General features: G+C 54.8%; 1 protein-coding gene across 3 annotated transcripts in view; it reads left to right on the top strand.

Moving 5' to 3' along the window:
* The window catches only part of KAZN (kazrin, periplakin interacting protein), a 182,065-nt gene extending 165,536 nt beyond the window's left edge, over positions 1-16,529 (top strand). For 2 of the 3 annotated variants that reach the window (XM_084495195.1, XM_084495196.1), the window contains exons 4-10: positions 5,877-6,068; positions 11,063-11,199; positions 12,063-12,233; positions 12,712-12,901; positions 13,644-13,774; positions 13,870-13,920; positions 14,579-16,529. In XM_084495195.1, coding sequence (XP_084351321.1) covers positions 5,877-6,068; positions 11,063-11,199; positions 12,063-12,233; positions 12,712-12,901; positions 13,644-13,774; positions 13,870-13,920; positions 14,579-14,746 — 1,040 coding nt within the window. In that variant the 3' untranslated portion in view covers positions 14,747-16,529. Of the gene's footprint in view, positions 1-1,078; positions 1,220-5,876; positions 6,069-11,062; positions 11,200-12,062; positions 12,234-12,711; positions 12,902-13,643; positions 13,775-13,869; positions 13,921-14,578 lie in introns of those variants that run through there. The other variant, XM_084495197.1, reaches the window with a different exon arrangement.
* Positions 16,530-17,455: the final 926 nt, after the last annotated feature.

Below are 17,455 nucleotides of genomic sequence, written 5' to 3'. Positions count from 1 at the left end.
CCCAGGGAGACGGGGATGCAGTGAAAGCAGCAGCACCCCGCAGCCACACAGGGGGGATCTCTGCAGAAACTTTTCACTCGGCGAGGTTTGGCTTTGGGTTTCCCATCGCCTTGCCAGCTGCAGGGTCGTGGCAGGGCAAGGAGGGAATGCCCACAGGGTGGCCGCGTGCAGGGGATGCCATCCAGTGTCCTGCAGCCCCTGCACCGTGTTCCTGGGCTGAGCTTAGATTTGAAGCAGCCTCTCCGAGAGAAATTGAGCCCAAGCTGCCAGCTTGTGCCCGGTTTCGTGCCATTTCCCACTGGTGGCATCGCTCGAAGCACTGCGGGTGAGGAACGGGGCTTGGCTGAGCCCGAACCTTCCTCCTGGCTTACTCACAGGCTCCCTGGGTGTGGAGCACCCGCTCCTGGGTGCTCGGGGACTCGGGACACACCCTGGCCTGGGGACATCCCCCTGCACCTTGCTCCTTCCACTGTCACCTGCCGGCAGCGCCCGCTTGTCCTCGCACTGCTGGCTTCACACGGCATCAAATGGCCGGGGAAATGCAGCCCCCGGGGGGGGTCCCGGCTGCCTTTCACCCCCGTGGTCCGAGCGTTTTTTGTCCGACCACTCGCACCCATCACGAGGCTGCCCCTCGGGGTTGTGCCTCGGTTTCCCCGCAGCCAGGTTTCTTTTGCAGCCTTTGTGCAATTTTTTGGCAGAGCCAAGGGAAGGGCGCCGCGTGCAGCAGCGCTGTCCCCAAAACATTCCCAACCTGCAGCGAGGAGCCGGGCACCGGGAGCACCCCGGGGTGCCTCTACCTGCCCCGCATCCCTCCGGGAATGTGGGCGAGCAGAGGGAGAAGCTCCACTTTTGGGGTGCATGAAGGACACGGGGTCACAGCGGGGTGGCACGGGGTGTGGAGGCGAGGAAGGCGCTGCCTCCACGTGCCTCAGTTTCCCCAGGCCGGCCGGCTGCGGGGATTGTTTCCGCCGCCTTTCGGTTCCTGGCGGTTCACTCCCGGGCCAGGCCACTCCTCCGGCGTGACATCAGGGCCGGGAGCCGCGGCGGGGAGGCGGTGGCGGCGGCGGTGGCGACGGGGCAGCGGGCGCCATGAAGTCGGAGCAGGAGGAGCGGGCAGCGGCGGTGGCCCCCGGCGCATCTCCACGGCCACGGCGAGGGACGGCGGCAGCGGGCGGCGGGGACGCGCGGGGCAGGATGCGTCCCGGCCTGGCCCCCGTGGGTAAGGGGGCAGGAGGGAGGAGCTCCAACTTACTTTTAACTTCATTTTTTTTTAATAATTTTTTTTCAAAAATATGTTTTGTTCTTCATTTTTTTCCACGGGCGGAAGGAACAAAAAGCCGCCCGCATGCACGCCCTGCGGGGCGCGCGGACGCTTACAGGGTGTCACCGCGGTGCCACCGAGGTCACGGCCCCGCTGCCCCCAAACCCCCCCGCCTTCCCCTCCCAGCCCTGTGTGTGTCGGGATTTCAGCTCGTCCCGAGGCGCTCAGCCTCCTGCTCCCCCTGACAAATGTATTTTGGGGAGGTTTAGGGGTACCTGTTAACTCCGTGGGTAGGTTCTCCCCCAATTTACTGCCCGTTGGGATGCACCGAGAGGGGGAACGCTGCCGGTCCCTGTGGTGCTTGGAGGGTTTGGGGTGAACCTGGCTCAGGTACCCAAAAATGCAGCTCCAAAGCAGAGCTGCTCAGCTCTCCGGACTGGTGGGGTGCTTGGTTGGGGCTTAAATCCTAATTTTTTGTCTAATATTGCTCTTTAGCCTGTGATCCCTGTGTCCTAGGAAACAGATGTGTGTGTCTATATGGAGAGGTGTTTTTATAAGTTTATTATATACACACACAAATATAAAACCCCTGGGCCAGGGCTGTGCGGGTGGCAGGAGGGGCTGAGTTTCGCCCTGTGCCCTCCGTGGGCATGGGCCTGAGGGTGAAAAATGGTGAAAATGGCAAAAATGGCAAAAAAGCAGCTCCCGCCCGTGGTAGGAACCGCGCCACCGTAAACCCCGCTGCAAGAAAACCCATTGCAGTCCTTTTTAATAGATGCCCTCTGATGGCAAAGGCGTGTGTGTAGCGGTGGTGTCGGCTGAGTTACATGGGGAAAAAAATCTTTTAAGTGGATGTTCTGAAATTGGTGCCTGGTACGGGGCCAGGAAAAGGTTCCCTGGCCTGGGGATCCGCTCCAGAGCAGCCAGAGATGGGATTTGCAGGAGCTGGAGGGGAAAGCTCAGCTCCGAATGCTGTGCGGAGGTATTCGCTGCAGTTGCTTCGAAAAATTAGAAAAAGTAATAATAATTCAAGGAAAAAAAAAATCTATTATTTACATTGTCTGTTAACGCTAATCAGTGCTCAAAGCATAAAGGATGTAGGATCCGGCAGTGTCATGGAAGTTTAATGCTATCAACTAAAATATAATTAACAGGCAATTATTTCGGTGTGAATGGTAGTTTTCATCAATTAGGCTGGGAAATGTCTAAATTGCATTAATTTCACAAGCTGCCCGTTTGTGGCAGCTCTGAAAGCGGCGGGGCTGGAGGAGGGGAGCTCCCGCCGGTTACTGCAGCGCCCCGTTAGGAGGCAGGGCACAAAACCACCCCAAAAAATTAAAAAAAAAAAAAGGCTGAAAGCAAAAGAAGGAGAAGGCAAAAAATGAGAAAAAAGGCAGAGGAAAGTGCGTTGTGGCAGCTTTTTGCGTGGGGTGTTTTGCAAGGGGTGGGATTTGTGCCTGGGGGCTGCCGCCACCCCAAATCCACCTTGCAGATGCTGCGAGGAGGTGAGTGTCGCTGCGAGTCCCACCACCAAAACCCAAGCACCTTTGGGTTGAATATGAGCGGGTTTGGGTTAAAAGAGCAACCACAGCTTTGCGCTAGCAGTGGCGGGGCTGGGGCTGGAGCTGTGGATTTTGTTTTTTTAGGTCATTTTTGCACAATTCCAGAATCCTCCCAGGGCTGCAGGGGTATAGGGGCTGAGTCGAGGTTCCCAATAATTGGCCTTATTTTCCCTGTTACTGGGATTTCCCAAGGAGGTCACTCAGCACTGCCGGGAAGCGGCACCTTTTGGGGCCCAGGGTGTTGCTTTAGGTGCTGAGGCCTCAAGGTCCTGCTTTGTCCTCTCCTAACCCCGAGCTGCAGCATCCCTCACATCCAGTCACTCTCTTAGTGCACTCTATATTTTTTTCCTTAAGCATTTTCCTAAGGAGACTTGATGAGAGGAGGGCATGCTATAGCCCACGTTCCCTACATGAAATTCCGGCTTCTTTCCCCAAAAAAAAACCTTTAAAAACCTTTCTGGGATCAGTGTGGTGGGTTATTGCCTTTAAACCCGTCTCTGGCTTCAGCAGCAGAGGCATCCCCCAGAGGCAGGGAGGAGGACAAAACTTCTCCAGGGGTTGGAGCAGCTCCTGGCGTGTCTGGTGCTGTTTGAGCAGAGCGAGATGTTGGGATTTTTCCCCTCGAAACATGGATTTTTGGGCTGTGCTTCTCCCTGTGGATATATATTAGTAATACAGAGCTGGTGTCTGTCGTGAAACGTCCTCACCGCGGTTCAGGCTCGTTCCCTCAAACCAATCCAAGCTCAGTAGAAAAATCAGCTCTTTAACAGTAAAATATATTTTTTAAAGTCTTAAAAAAAGTTAGAAAATCAATAAAATAGCTTCCAAATAAAATCAAAAAGCAAGGGAAGTTACGCGGCGTGCATGAGAGCAGCTCGGTGAAGCCCACGTGTGCTCCACGGGTTTGGTCTCATGCATTTGTTGCACTCGTTGGCCCTGCAGCTGGTTGTGGGTCTTAACTTGAATTTCTGCAAAAGTTTTCACCTCTGTCTGCGGGGCTGTGGTTGCGTGAGGATGTCTTGGGCACCAAAGCAACCCGAGTTGGGAATTACGGCGCGGGGGGGGACCCAAGGTGGCCGCGGTGCGCTCCCTGCCCTGCCCTGCGCGCCCTGCTCTGCGGTTAATCATTTGCCAGGGAACTGCCAACCGTGGCTCCCAGGACAAGAAAAAAGCCAAACCGAAGGTGAAAATTAATCAGGGGAGGGAAAAAAGGAATTAAAGGCGATCGGTGGGTTTGTGGGGTTGCCTGAGCGAGCCTCGTGCCCAGGGTGGCAAGGCTGCAGGGTTGGTTGTGCAAGCAAAATGGGACTCTGGGGGGATTTTGGGGAGGCGAGCGACTTGCTGCAGATCCTCACCAGCACCCACGTGCATCCTGCTCCTGTGTCCTGTCCCCTCCGTGCCTGTCCTCGCCCGCCGACGTGCAACGAAGGCGCTCGGTGGCACGGGCTCAGAAACACACCCCTGGAGCACACCCTGCGCGCCCCCAGTCCGGGCCCTGCCCCTCGCGTTTTCCCCGGTTTCCTGCACGCCGGAGGCCAAAACTCAGGATTTCTCCGGCCCCCTGGGAAACGGGAACATGGGCAGAGCTGAGCCAAGCTCCTCGGACGCGTATTTATTCAAGCTTTTTGCAAGGATTTCAAGAAAGCACTTTGGACTTTAATGAAATCCCCAGCCCGGAGCTCGAATGTTCCTCGTTAGTGACTTTATTGCTAAATAATTTACAGAACGAGGCCTTGCCTGTTTTCATAAGGGAAGCATTTCAAGTATGCAAACCAGATTTTATGCCTTTCCAGAGCAGCTGCTGGCTCGGGCACCGAAGGGACCCGGGCACCACATCGGGGTGCAGCAGTCCCAGGGGCTCACCCCAGCCCTGGCCCTGGGCAATTTGGGTTTTTCCTCCAGTTTTTCCTCCACCTTTCAGGAGGGTGGGAAGCAGCCACACAGGTAGGGGTCACTTAGTGCATTTCTTCTAGAAATAAACTAAAAAAAATAATAATAATAAAATAAATAGATTTTGTGCCAGAGTGGCTGAGAGGTGGCATGGAAAGGACCGAAACACAGCTGAGTGCAGAGAGAACATCAATTTATTTTTTTTAGATTGATACAAGTTTTTATATTTATATATATATAATATTTATACTCTAATTCTTTTTTTTTTCCCCAGGACCTGTAACATGCATGCTGGGGTTTCTTTTTAGCACTGGCTTTGGGTTTCAGGCTGCTGCCATGGTTTGGGGAGCCACGGTGCAGTTATTCAGAAGCACCGGCCCCAAGCACGCTAACAGGCAGAAATGGCCATTTACGCTATTGCTGGTAGTTGGTTCACCCAGGGGAGTTTTTTTTGCTTATGTGGAGGGACAAATCAAGTTAATTTTCTTTTTCAAAGAAGGTGGTGGAGCAACAGGACGAGGAAAAGCACAGGCAGGCTGCTCGTGTGCTCGAAGCGAATGGGTTTGGATGGCAATGTCTGGCTCCAGTGGGCCAGGGAGAGGATGGGAAGGGGAAAAGGGGGCTGTGGGTACAGAGAAAAGCACCTGAATGTGGGCTGGGGCATGCTGAGGAGCTCACAAGAGCAGCTGCTTTGCTGGGTGTAAATCTGGGGAGCATCGCGTGGAAGCAGCGTCTTCACCTACCCAGCCCCAGAGCAGGTGCTGGGTTTTCCTAAATGCATCCCGAGCACAGGGCAATGCTGCAGAGCTCCTTGGCCACCCAAGCACCTGTCCCTGTGAGACAGCAGCTCCAGTGGCTCCTGCTCCTGTGCTCTGAACATTTTGGTGCACCTCGGGAATTACCTGGATTTCAGGTTTTTCAGGCGGTTTGGTTGGGGAAAAACTTCTCGATTTTTCTTACTATTTATTGTTGCTTGGACGGTTGGACTGATGATCTCGGAGGTCTTTTCCAACCTAAATCATCCTCTGACCTCTTGTTAAGTAACTTATTTCCCACTCTGTGCTGCTGTTTATTGCTGTGTAGTGTGACTTGTTGCTGTTACCCGTGACTGGGTCCTGAGCAGGCGGTGCTGACGTGCCGGCGTTGTTTTCCCTCTCCCCCAGCGCTGCTGCGAGAAGAGGTGGCCCAGCTGCAGGAGGAGGTCCACCTGCTCCGGCAAATGAAGGAGATGCTGTCGAAAGACCTGGAGGAGACGCACGGCACCAAGTCCCCCGAGGTGCTCTCGGCCACCGAGCTCAAGGTGCAGCTGGCACAGAAGGAGCAGGAGCTGGCGCGCGCCAAGGAGGCTCTGCAGGGTAAGGGCTGCCCCAATGGGGCTTTTTTCCAGATGTCGTGGAACCCCAGAGCATCACCACGAGTTAGTTAATGAGGAAAGGAGAAGGCATCCCTGGTGTTTGGGTGAGGTGGTGCAAGGGGGGGTGTTGGATACAAGGGGTGCTCCCTGAGCATCCTCGCGCTGCCCCACTGGCGAGGGCAGCGGGTTGGGGAATAGGGAGCACGCAGCGCTCGTGGCATTGCAAAGCTCTGCTGCTAAATGTAGAGGAAAACCAAGCTGAAATGCAGCTGGAAAATGTTGCGGGATGGGCTTGGGTCAGATTTGAGGTCCTTGGACCCTTTAGGAGGGGAGCAGCAGGGCTCCTGGTGATGCACGCGTGCTTCGTGCGTCCTCCCGCAGGGATAACTCATTGCACGCCCCGGTGATGGGTTGTGCAGGGCAAAACCTCACGGCGCAGGTTTTCCTCCCAAGAAATCCTCTTCCTGCTGAATAAACTGGAAAGGAGTACAGGCAGGGTGATGGGGTACCCAGGGTGGGGGCACTGCACGGGGCTGGGGCTGGGAGTGGGATTTGAGGGGCTGGGAATCACCCTTGGTCCCTCTGCTTTCTAGCGACTTTGCTCTTTGGGGATGTGCAAATAAACGAATCGGACCTCTTTAGAATTTTCTGCCCTGTTATGGGGCTTGGAGATGTTTCTTGCTGTTTGACCAGGCAGGTTTTTTTCCACTGTCCATGCACAATCAGGTGTCAGGGCAGAGAAATCTGAAGTCTTGGAGGACTGATAGTTCTGCACAAAAAAACAAAAATGCGAAGTGCTGCCGGGTGTGCGTGAGCAAGGAGCTTTCCCCCACTCTGCTGGCTCAGTCTCCAGCAGCAGGAAATGCTCTGGGTTTCGAACACCACACTCGGGGAAAAAAATCTTCATTAGAGGAGCCTCGGTCCAGGCAGAAGTGCTGATAAATGCAAAAATATGCAAAAGCAGGATGGATTCAAGACTGTTTGGAAAAAAAAGAAAAAAAAAAGTCATTTAAGAGGGTTGTACACGCTTCTGCAGAGGACAGTGCAGAAAAAAAGATGAGATTGGCTTGAGAATCAGGGGTGTTTAAGGAATATATATATATTTTTATTGGGCTTTTACTGGCCTGCTGGGATTTGTTTCCAGGACTTCCTGCAGGTGGGATGGGTGGGATGGGGAGGACTCGGCGGTGGAACAAGAAGTGGTTTTAAACCACTGCTGCTTCCCTCCCCTCACACACTGGAAGGCTTCCCCCTCGCTTGGAGAAGCCGCTGGTGCTGGATCCGTCCCCACGAGCTGAGCAGAAACTTGATTTCCTTCCCGTGGAGAGAAACACGGCGAGAAATGGAAGGGAAAAAAAGGGCAGAAACTCCAAAAAAAATGCATCCGCCGGCGTCGCCGACTGGGGAACCGATGGCTGCGGGTTCAGGAGCTGCTGCAAACCTCTCCAGGCTTCTCCGTGGCTCAGGATCCAGGCAGAGGGCCTCTGAGGCCACAGCCTCCTCCCGGGTGGCCACGTCACTAGCAGGGAAGTGCTGGGGAAGCGATAGGGAAATCCGTGCCGGCGGCTGGCGGCGCGCCGGGAAGTGCCGGGCAGGCGGCAGGAGGGAAGGGGAGGCTCCAGCCTCATGCAGCCCTCCAGCGTCTCCACAAGGGTTTGGTTTCGCCATGGAGAGGACTGGATGAAGCCACCTTGGTGCTGAGACGCGTCCCCCCAGCACCGAGCCCTTCCTGCAGGGAGCACATCTGTATTTATAGCGCCCCGGCGCAGGACGGGCTGGGTCTGACGTGGCACAGGATGTGCTGGAGCGGCTCGGACCGGGGTTTTGTTTTATCGCTCCTTCCTCTGGGCTAATTCCATCACTTGCACCTTTTTTTTTTTTTCTCCAATGTCCAAGAAGAAATCCTCTCGTGCTGCGTCACGTCCTCCTCTCCTCCTCCAGCAACATGAACCGGCACAAACCCGGCACAGTGTCCCCTCCACGGGGGGTTCTCAGCCTGGTGGCCTCCGTCCCGTGCTGGTGGCTCCGAGCCCTGTCCCCTGGTGGCACAGAGCTGCTGCAAAACCCCTCTGTGTGCTCTTTCGGAGAGGTAGCAAAGAAATTGGGGACGGGGTCCCTGGAGGTGCTGTGAGCCCAAATTTCATTCCGGAGCGAGGGGCGGCGCTGCCAGCCCTGCGCGGGGTTGCCTGATTTTATGGCTTGGTCACGGTGACAACATTGAATTTCACGGTCGGGATGGGGAAACAGGAGAAATGAAGTGAATGTTAACGCGACAGGATGGCGTTGCGTGTCCCTCCTGTGCAGGGCTGCTCATTTTTTCCTCCGTTATCACGTTCCCGAGGTACCAAACCCAAATTATCAGCTGAAGACTCCCCAAGCAAACCTGGGCGAGGTGATGCCACCACCACCCGGCTCGTCGTCTCTCCATCCAAGATCAGAATTTTAACGTTGAAAGGGAAGGCGCTATTTATTACCAACCATCATTTTAGGAGGGGAAATGTCTCTTTTTAGCAGGCGTTGGCTAATTTCCATCCCAAAGAGGCCAGAAAGGGACCCGCAGGGTGGCGGCACCATCGCAGCCGCGTCAATTTTGGCCGTGCCGTGCCGGGCAGGTTGGGCATCAGAGGGACAAGCTGCAGGCACCAAGCTGCACTCAGAGGGTGAAGGGGGTGGGATTTTTGGCTGGATGGGCTCTGCACAAAAATGTGATGCCTGCACGACCAGGGGATGTGTTGTGAAAGCCCAATCGATCCCCTTGGGGCCACCCTGCGTAATGAGCCGGGCTCGTTTGCCGAGGAGGTACGGAGCTGCTGGCAGCCCGGCTGGCTTTTGCATAACTTTCTATTTTTCTCCTGCCTCTTTCGATTAATTTCCTATCAGCTGCGCTGGGAATGAAGTTCTCAAACGCCCGATAAATCTTTTTTTAAGCTTAGGAGCTCATCGGCTCTGGAGGAGGGCGAGCAGTGCTAATGTGAGTGGAAAATAAAAGAGTTTATTTTAGCAAATCTCTCAAATACGATCTGAAACGGGTGTGGGACTGTCCTCGGGCACACTCGCTGTGCCGGTGCAGCTTGGCAGACCCCAGCAGAGAGGTGTTCAACCAGAAACCTTTTCCAACTCCTTTTCCCCGTTGCTTTTGGAGGGGCAGGGCAGGAGCAGCAGGACACCCACGGCGAGCAGCCATGGGCTTCAGGTTAGCTCTGCCCAGCGAATATCAAACCTCGAGAGACCACGTATTTGTCTCCTCTTAATACTTCTGAATGTTTTTTATTGTTTTCTTGGTTTTGTTGGTGGGTGCAGGAGTTGAAGAGTTTCCCATAAACCTTTAAGGACTCTGAGTGCCCCCAGGAGTGGAAGCAGGCTGTGTGCTGTGGGTACCGGCCGGTTAATTAATTTTAGTGGGAGCCTTTTGTCACCTTCAGCTTCAGAAAGTATAAATCTGACTTCAGCTTTTCTAAGAGCCTCTCATTTTCCTTGAGAAAATGAAATACACACGGATGGGTGTGGTGGAGTGGTGAAGAGCTCGAAACCAGAGGGGTTCGGTCTGCAGGCATCTCGCCAGCCCCTTCTTTTGCCTGCCTGGTTTTGGGGAAATTGCCCGTTTCTGTGAAGTTTTGAGCCCTCAAATATGGGAGCGAAGCTGCTCGGAGGAGCGCTGTTAGGCTGGAGGGGGATGCTGGAGGGAATTGCCCTGCCCGGGGAAGAAGCCAGCCCTGCTCTGGGGAGCTTTCGTATTTTTGGGGGCTGAAAATGCTGCTCGTGGGGTCGGGTAAATCAAGAAAAACCCACGCGTGGGGATGGGGCTGCAGCGTGATTGCGGCAGCCTTGGCTGCGGGCAAACTCAAGGAGAAGCAGCACCTCCTTGCAAAGGCACCCGGAGAGGATTTTGCTGGTGTTTCACGTGTGCCCGTGCAGCCTCTGGCTGTTTTTTGGGTGACTTCTGTGTTTGTTTGGGTTTATTTTATTTTATTTTGATACAACAGGACACCTTGCAAAGCTCGCCTGCTTGCGAAGCAGCGAGGGCGATGACCGCTGCAGGGTCGAAGGGTGTTTAATAACTTCCTGCTCTCTCAGGGCCGAAAGGCACGCGGAGCCTTTTTTTTTTTTATTTATTGCTTTTCACTCGGTGTCGCAGCCCGATGGCTCAGCCCTTGGGGTGGGGGGGGCTGGGGCTGCAGCAGGAACCTGGGTTTCTGCCGCGGTGCCGAGGCATGGGCAGGAGGCACCGGGCACGACGGGCACCCACAGCTCCCCCCGATGCATCCAATGGTTTCCCCTTACGTTTGCTTGCTCCTTGTAGAAATGTGCCCATTTTTTTACCCATCAAAATAGACAGAAATGGGTAAAAATCTCAGTCCTTGCTGCTCAATTCAGCCGCCTGGGTTTATTTAGCCAGGAAAAGCATTTTTCTGGGCTAAACCCTGACACCACAGCACCAGTTTTGCTCCCAAATCTTTCCTGGGCGCCCCGTGGTGCTTTTGGGGCAGGGTTTGGAGCACGTGCTGCAAGGACGGAGCACCAAAATGATCACAGCCCCAGCAGTTTTTGAGCACTTTGGGGAGCGGTTCTCAAGCAGAGCTGGACTTTGCTGCCATCCTTCAGCTCCTAAATGATGCGACGCCAGACCTGGGCATGAATTTACCGCGGCCGCAAAGCTGGCGATGAGCACCCTGCCCCAAACCACTCCGTTTTGGGGTCGGAGGAGCTGGTAGGGGCAGGGTGCGAAGGATTCGCTCTGCTCGGCGCATCCCATGCAGAGCAGGCTGCCAGGGGTGGGTGCTTCACCAGCCCTCGGGTTGCACGGGGTCCTCCAAAACCCTCTGTTTTTGGCGAGGCAGAGGGGTTTTGGCGAGACGTGGGGAGGGAGCTGGGGGCGCTCCCCGCGGTCACCGCTTCGCCGCTGGGTCCTGGCGAAGCGGAGGTGCTGGAGGGGGGAGCCCGGTGGCTGTTTTACCCCAGTGGCTGCTTTTTACCCCCGTTTTCTCTCCCCCCAAGCCATGAAAGCCGACCGCAAGCGCTTGAAAGCCGAGAAGACGGACCTGGTGAGCCAGATGCAGCAGCTCTACGCCACGCTGGAGAGCCGCGAGGAGCAGCTCCGCGACTTCATCCGCAACTACGAGCAGCACCGGAAAGTGAGGCCGGGCGCCGGCGTGAGGCCGTTGGGTTTTCTTTCATCGTATTGGGGGAAAAAAGCAGCAAAATGGGGCTGGGCCCCTTGCGAGCAACTCCCCTGCTGCAGTCCAGCCCCTGCAGCAGGGGAATGGTGAAGAAGGGGAGGAGGATTTATCGCTGATCGGTGATAAACGAATGAGGCCAGAGATTGTAATTAGCTGAGCTGGCTTGGAAGGCTCAGTTGGGGTTTTTTTTGGGTGGGTTTTGCTTTTATTCAGTCTTTTTCTGCTGGCTGAAAACCTAAGGCAGCTCGTTTCCGAGGACATGCTTTACATGGGGCCCATAAGGTTAGGAGCTTGTCGACCGCACAAACCGTAGCACGTTGCTCGATTATAAATAGCATTTTTCTGGATGTTTTATGGACAGAAAGCTGGGGGGTGTAGGCACAGCTTCCTGTTGTGCTCGTGGTTTCCCTGCCTGGAGCTGTCCACCAGCGCGAGCGAGCGTGGGAACCCGGCTCGGGCGGCTATTCTGGGCTTTTTTCCATGCAAAGGGAGAAATTTGCTATTTTTGAAGGCTGGTGCCAAAGGAGCAGCACTCGCAGCCAGCTTGGGGTAGGCCGGGGAGAGCCAGAGGGACATTTTTCCCTTTCTGTGAGAAATCCCGTGCAATTCCCAACGCGAAGGGGCACTGCAGGGAAAGCAAGTAGTTGGGTCGAGGCGCTGGTGGAGGTCTTCAGCTTTTGGGCACGGTGCAGGCATCCTGATTTGTGGAGCGGGCATCTGGTTTGGGGGCACCGGGTTGCTAATGCCTGTCGGGGAGAGCTGGGGGGGGTCTCTTTTGGCTGTCCCCCCATCCTGACGGCTTCCCCGGCTCGCTGCAGGAGAGCGAGGACGCAGTGAAAGCCCTGGCGAAGGAGAAGGACCTGCTGGAGAGGGAGAAGTGGGAGCTGCGGCGGCAAGCCAAGGAGGCGACGGACCACGCCAGCGCCCTGCGCTCCCAGCTCGACCTGAAAGACAACCGCATGAAGGAGCTGGAGGCCGAGCTGGCCATGGTGAGCTCAGCCCCTGCTCCCACATCACCCGCCTGTGCCCTGGCGTGGCCGTGAGCTCGAGCTGCAGAAGCATCCGAGGGTCAGCTCCGTGCACTGCTGTGGGCTCCTGGCTCAGCAGCTCAAGAGCTTGGAGACCCCAGGGAGTTTTGATTTGCTGCAGTATTTTCATTTTTTGAATTTGCTGCCGTATTTTCATTTGCTGCAGTATTGCAGGGGGGTGTGTTACAGACCACCGTGAGTATCGGGGATAAACGTTGGCCCCAGCGCTGGGACAATTGCACGTAGCATTGACTGCAATCACTGCTTTGTGGCAATGCTAGCAGAAAAAAAAAATCAAAAACATGGATGGAAAAGAGCTGGGGGTCCTTGCTGCAGGGATTTGGCCGTTCACCTGCAAAGGGCAGGGTGGGTGTTGCGCCGCGCGTTGCTGCTGCTCCTGCAGCTCCAGGAGACGTCCCTATTTTTCTTCCTCCCCCAGGCCAAGCAGTCCCTGGCCACGCTGACCAAGGACGTCCCCAAGCGTCACTCCTTGGCCATGCCGGGCGAGACGGTGCTGAACGGCAACCAGGAGTGGGTGCTGCAGGCCGACCTGCCGCTGACGGCCGCCATCCGGCAGAGCCAGCAGACCCTCTACCACTCCCACCCCCAGCACTCAGCCGACCGGCAAGGTGAGACCCCGAGACCTGGGCACTCAAATTCGGGGGGTTTTGGGGTGAAATCTGCAGCGGGAGCAGCCTGGTGAGCCCTGCACGGCCGTGGCTGCCTTGGTTAGGGTGGAAATCTGCTCGCCAGATGAGTATCGGCAGTCGCATCCAGAGTTTGGCAGAGTGGGCTGGGGTTTGCATGGTTGGCACAGGTTTGGGTTTTGCACAGGTTTGGGTTTTGCACAGCTTTAGGTTTCCCACGGGTTTGGGTTTTGCACAGATTTGGGTTTTGCACAGGTTTGTGTTTTGCACGGGTTTGGGTTTTTACATGTTTGGGATTTGCACAGCAGGCCAGGGTTTTGCACGGGGGATGCTGGGGTTTCAAATAGCATCTGGGTTTTTGCCCATAGGGTACCTGGGTTTTGCACAGGTTTAAGTTTTGGACAGCGGGCTGGGGTTTTCAACAGGGCATGCAGGGGTTTTGAATAGGATCTGGGTCTTTGCATAGGGACTGCTCAGGTTGTGCCTGGGTTTAGGGTTGGCACGGCACGCTGGGGTTTTGCAGGGGGGATGCTGAGGTTTGGAATGGGATCTGATCTTTCACACGGGTGGTGCTGGGGTTTTTGCACGAGGGGACAGCTTTCACGTGAGCTCTGGGCTTTTGCACGGGGAGCTGGAGGTCGCGCAGAGGCAGATCCGTGCCTGAGCTCTGCCTCCCACCCGGGGGGGTGCTGCTGACCCCCTGCTGCCTCCCCTTGCCTCGCAGCGGTTCGGGTGAGCCCCTGCCACTCCCGGCAGCCGTCCATCATCTCCGACGCCTCGGCGGCAGAAGGCGACCGCTCGTCCACGCCGAGCGACATCAACTCGCCCCGGCATCGGACGCACTCGCTCTGCAACGTAAGTTTTTGGGGGCAGCAGGTGGGGGGTGTCCCTGCGGGGTCCCCCTGCTGCGTTCGTGCTGTTTCAATGCCCTCCGTCCCCTTCTGCTGCAGGGGGACAGCCCCGGACCGGTACAGAAGAACTTGCACAACCCCATTGTACAGGTAGGGCACCGAAAACCCTGTGCCAAAAACCCCCGGAGCCCTGCGCTGGGGGGTGGTTGGGGTGGGGGTGCTTGGAGGCAGCAATTTCACACCGCGTGCTTTGGGTTTTAAAAAATAAAAATAATAATTTAAAAAAAAAATGTTGGGAATGTTAAGTCTGGGCTGTCCCAGACTGCAGTGATCTGTCCCCAAATCCAGCTGAGGTGCCAGCTGTGCTCTGAGCCCACCACAGCCTCCGTTTGTTAGATATTTTACCCCAAAAAGCTGGGATATTCACACAAGAGCTGTAAGCAGAGCCTTGCTCTGGCCATCCCTGTGTAGCAAGGATTGCTTAGCAAGCCGATTCCTCGGGGTGGGGAGCAACATTTCCCCATGACTTCAGAGGCAGCATTTCAGGAGCTCTTCTTGGGGTCTGCACCTCGTTATTCCTTGGGACCAGCACCTTTCTGGGGACCAGGACTACTCAGCCCGGGCAGGGAGGGGGGCTGGCACCTCCAGAGCTTGCTTTAAGCCCAAAGAGGGCTTAAAAGAGAAACCCAATTTGCCACGGGCAGGGGGATCAGCACCAAACTCAGAACCAAACCCCAAAAAGATCCCAGCTCAGCGCTGCCTTCCCTCAGCTCACCGCCCGTTTCCCTACACCCTGTTCCCTTTGCAGTCTCTGGAAGACCTGGAGGACCAAAAACGGAAAAAGAAGAAGGAGAAGATGGGCTTCGGCTCCATCTCGCGGGTCTTTGCCCGGGGCAAGCAGCGCAAGTCCCTCGACCCCGGGCTCTTCGACGGCACGGCCCCCGACTACTACATCGAGGAGGATGCGGACTGGTGACCCCGAGCGCCGCTGTGCATCCCCCCCAACCCTGCGTGTGCATACCCCTGCTGTCGTGTTGTAATTTTGTTCCCCCTTTTATTCCATTTTATGTTTTTTTGGGGGTTGTTATTTTATTTTTGCATTCCAGTAACTCTTCCTTCTTTGTCCGTCGCTTCGTTTTTTTTTGTCGTTTTGGGATTTTTTTTTTATTTTTTTCGTTTTCTCCCTTCCTTCTTTTGATGAAACTTGAAACTTGAAGGACTGCTGCGTGTCTGTAAATAACGGGAATCTCGTGCACTTTGTGCTTGTGACGTCTCTTGTCCGAAACCGCTGTTTTCCGGAGCCTCTGGAACCCGCCTTGGAGAGGGGGACCCCGCCGTCTTAAGAGACCTTAAAAAAGAAAGGAAGAAAAAGAAAAAAAAAGCCACCAAAATCACGTTTGCTGTGACGTCCCCCTGGCCAAAATCCGAGGAGGCAGCACCCGGGCTCGTCGTAACGCCTGCCGGTCTGGAATAAGTGTTTTCCCTTTCCTTGTGTTGTTTTAATTTATTTGCACAAACCCAGAGAGGAGCTATTCTAACTAAATTATTGCAGAAATTTTGGGGGGGTTTTATATTTTTCCATGTTGGTGGGGGAGGGCTGGGGGAGGACGAAGGGGCTCTTTGTACTGTACTGTCCTGGGGCGCTGCCCGCGGGCGGGAGGATGTGGATGGGGACCGGGGACCGGCGCGGTCGGACGGCCGCGAGCATCCTCGTCCCGGCTGCGAGAGCACTTAACGCCTTGGAAAAAAAAAAGACAAAAAAAAAAAATACACACACAAAAAAAAAAAACACAACCTCAACGTTTTCTGGGAAATAAGGCTTCTCCCTGCTTTGTTTTTCCCGGATTTGGGGTGCTCGCCCTTCGCTGGAATTAAAACTGGGGGGAAGCGGCGCGAGCTCGGAGCCGGGGGCAGGCGGCGTCTGGGTTTTGGGGCATTACTGGGTTTTGGGGCATTATTGTCGCCGGGGCGCTGGGTACGGCCACGGAGCTCACGCCCCGAAATCCGCTTAAAACGCCCCAAAATCACCCCACCGGCAGCCGCTTCCCCCCCCACACACACCACTAACACGCGCCGCGCTCTGCTTACGGCAAGTACCTTACGCTTTAACGCTTAACGATATCATTTGAAGCTCTTAAAAAATGTATGAAGATTATTTAATAACGCTGCGATCGTGTATTGTTTTTCTTCATTTCGGTAGCGCCCGCCCTGTGTCGAAGGGGATATTTTGGCTTACATCCCACAGCCGACCTGCGGCCGCCCTCGTGCTCCGCGTTCCCCCTAACGTGATGATGCTGGGGGGGCCGCGGCGGTGCTGGGGGTGGGCCCGGTGGCCTCTGTCCCTGCAGAGAAAGATTTTTTATACATTTGTCCTTTTTTTTTGTAGTTTTGTTTTGTTTTTGTTCTTTTTTTCTCTTCCCTCTCTTTGCATTTTTCTAATTTAAACTCTCAACCAACAAACCAGACGAGCAATCTCCTTGTTATCAAGTAGTTTCCTTTGCATTTCAGCTTTTTTTTTTTTTTTTTTTTGTAAATTAGGAAATAATTCTTAAAAAAAAAATAAAAAAAAATGACTAAGAGGATGATTTATTTAAAAGAGAACTTCGAGAAATAGCATATGGATTATGGGTAACATTAGATTTAACTTTTTTCCCCCCGTGAGTGGGGAAGAATCCTTGAAGGCATGGATGCAAATATAAAAAAAAAAATAAAAAAAAATATAAAAAATCTAAATAAAGCTTATTTTAAAGTATGGAGGAGCTCTCTGTGGTGTAATTCCTCGCCGACCTGCCGGTGCCAGGCAGAGATTGGGGGCTGATGTGGTGCAGGGAGGGCCCTGGGGTGATGGGGGGGCTGCGAACGGGTCGTGGGACTCGTAACGTGGTTCTCCAGCTCTGTTAACTAACACGGTAATGGGGTGTTAATTGGGAATAAAACCCATTATTGAGGTATACCGATGAGCAGATAAGCCCAGCAGCTTTGGGGTGGGGGTGTCCTGCACCCCAGGGCGCCCCAGCCACGAGGCCGTCCCCATCCCGCTTTGGATTTGGCCTCGGTGCCAAACAGGAGGAAAACGGGTTCTCTTCTGGTTGTTTTCTGCCCCAAATCTGGAGGGATTTGGGGTCAGGTTGTGCAAGTGAAGGGCGAAGTTGGGACCTCGTATTGCCCCGTATTTTGCCAGCGTTGGGTGCCTGCAGGCTTTTGGGGCTGGAAGATGGAAAGCATCAGAAGGGCAAGAGAGCTGCTGGGCCATAGTAAAAGCTTTTTGTGGCTCGGTCCCTGGCTTTGGTGGCTTGTGCCAGCCCCCAGCCACAGCCTGAGCGCTTCAAGCAATTGAAAGAAGGAAAAAAAAAAAAGAAAAAAAAAAAAAAAGGCATTTGCTGCCAACTGGCTCTCCAGCTCTGTTAACTAACACGGTAATGGGGTGTTAATTGGGAATAAAACCCATTACTGAGGTGTACCTATAAGCAGATAAGCCCAGCACAGAGCAGGGCTGAGGCTGCTGCACGCGGAGCTCTTTCCCTCAAATATTTGTTGATGTCCTTAACCTGCAGCCCTGCAGCGGGGCCAAAGCCAAGCCACGGCCCTAAAAACCTGCGGTGTCAGCGGCAGCGTGCCCCTGTCCTTGTTGCTCCCAGGATTTTGGGGGTCTGGGGATTTTGGGGTGCTTGTCAGAGCAGGAAGC

The sequence above is a fragment of the Aythya ferina genome (genome assembly GCF_964211825.1).
Source record: "Aythya ferina genome assembly, chromosome: 21".
Lineage (NCBI taxonomy): Eukaryota > Metazoa > Chordata > Aves > Anseriformes > Anatidae > Aythya > Aythya ferina.
This window is presented reverse-complemented; position numbering and strand designations above follow the sequence as displayed.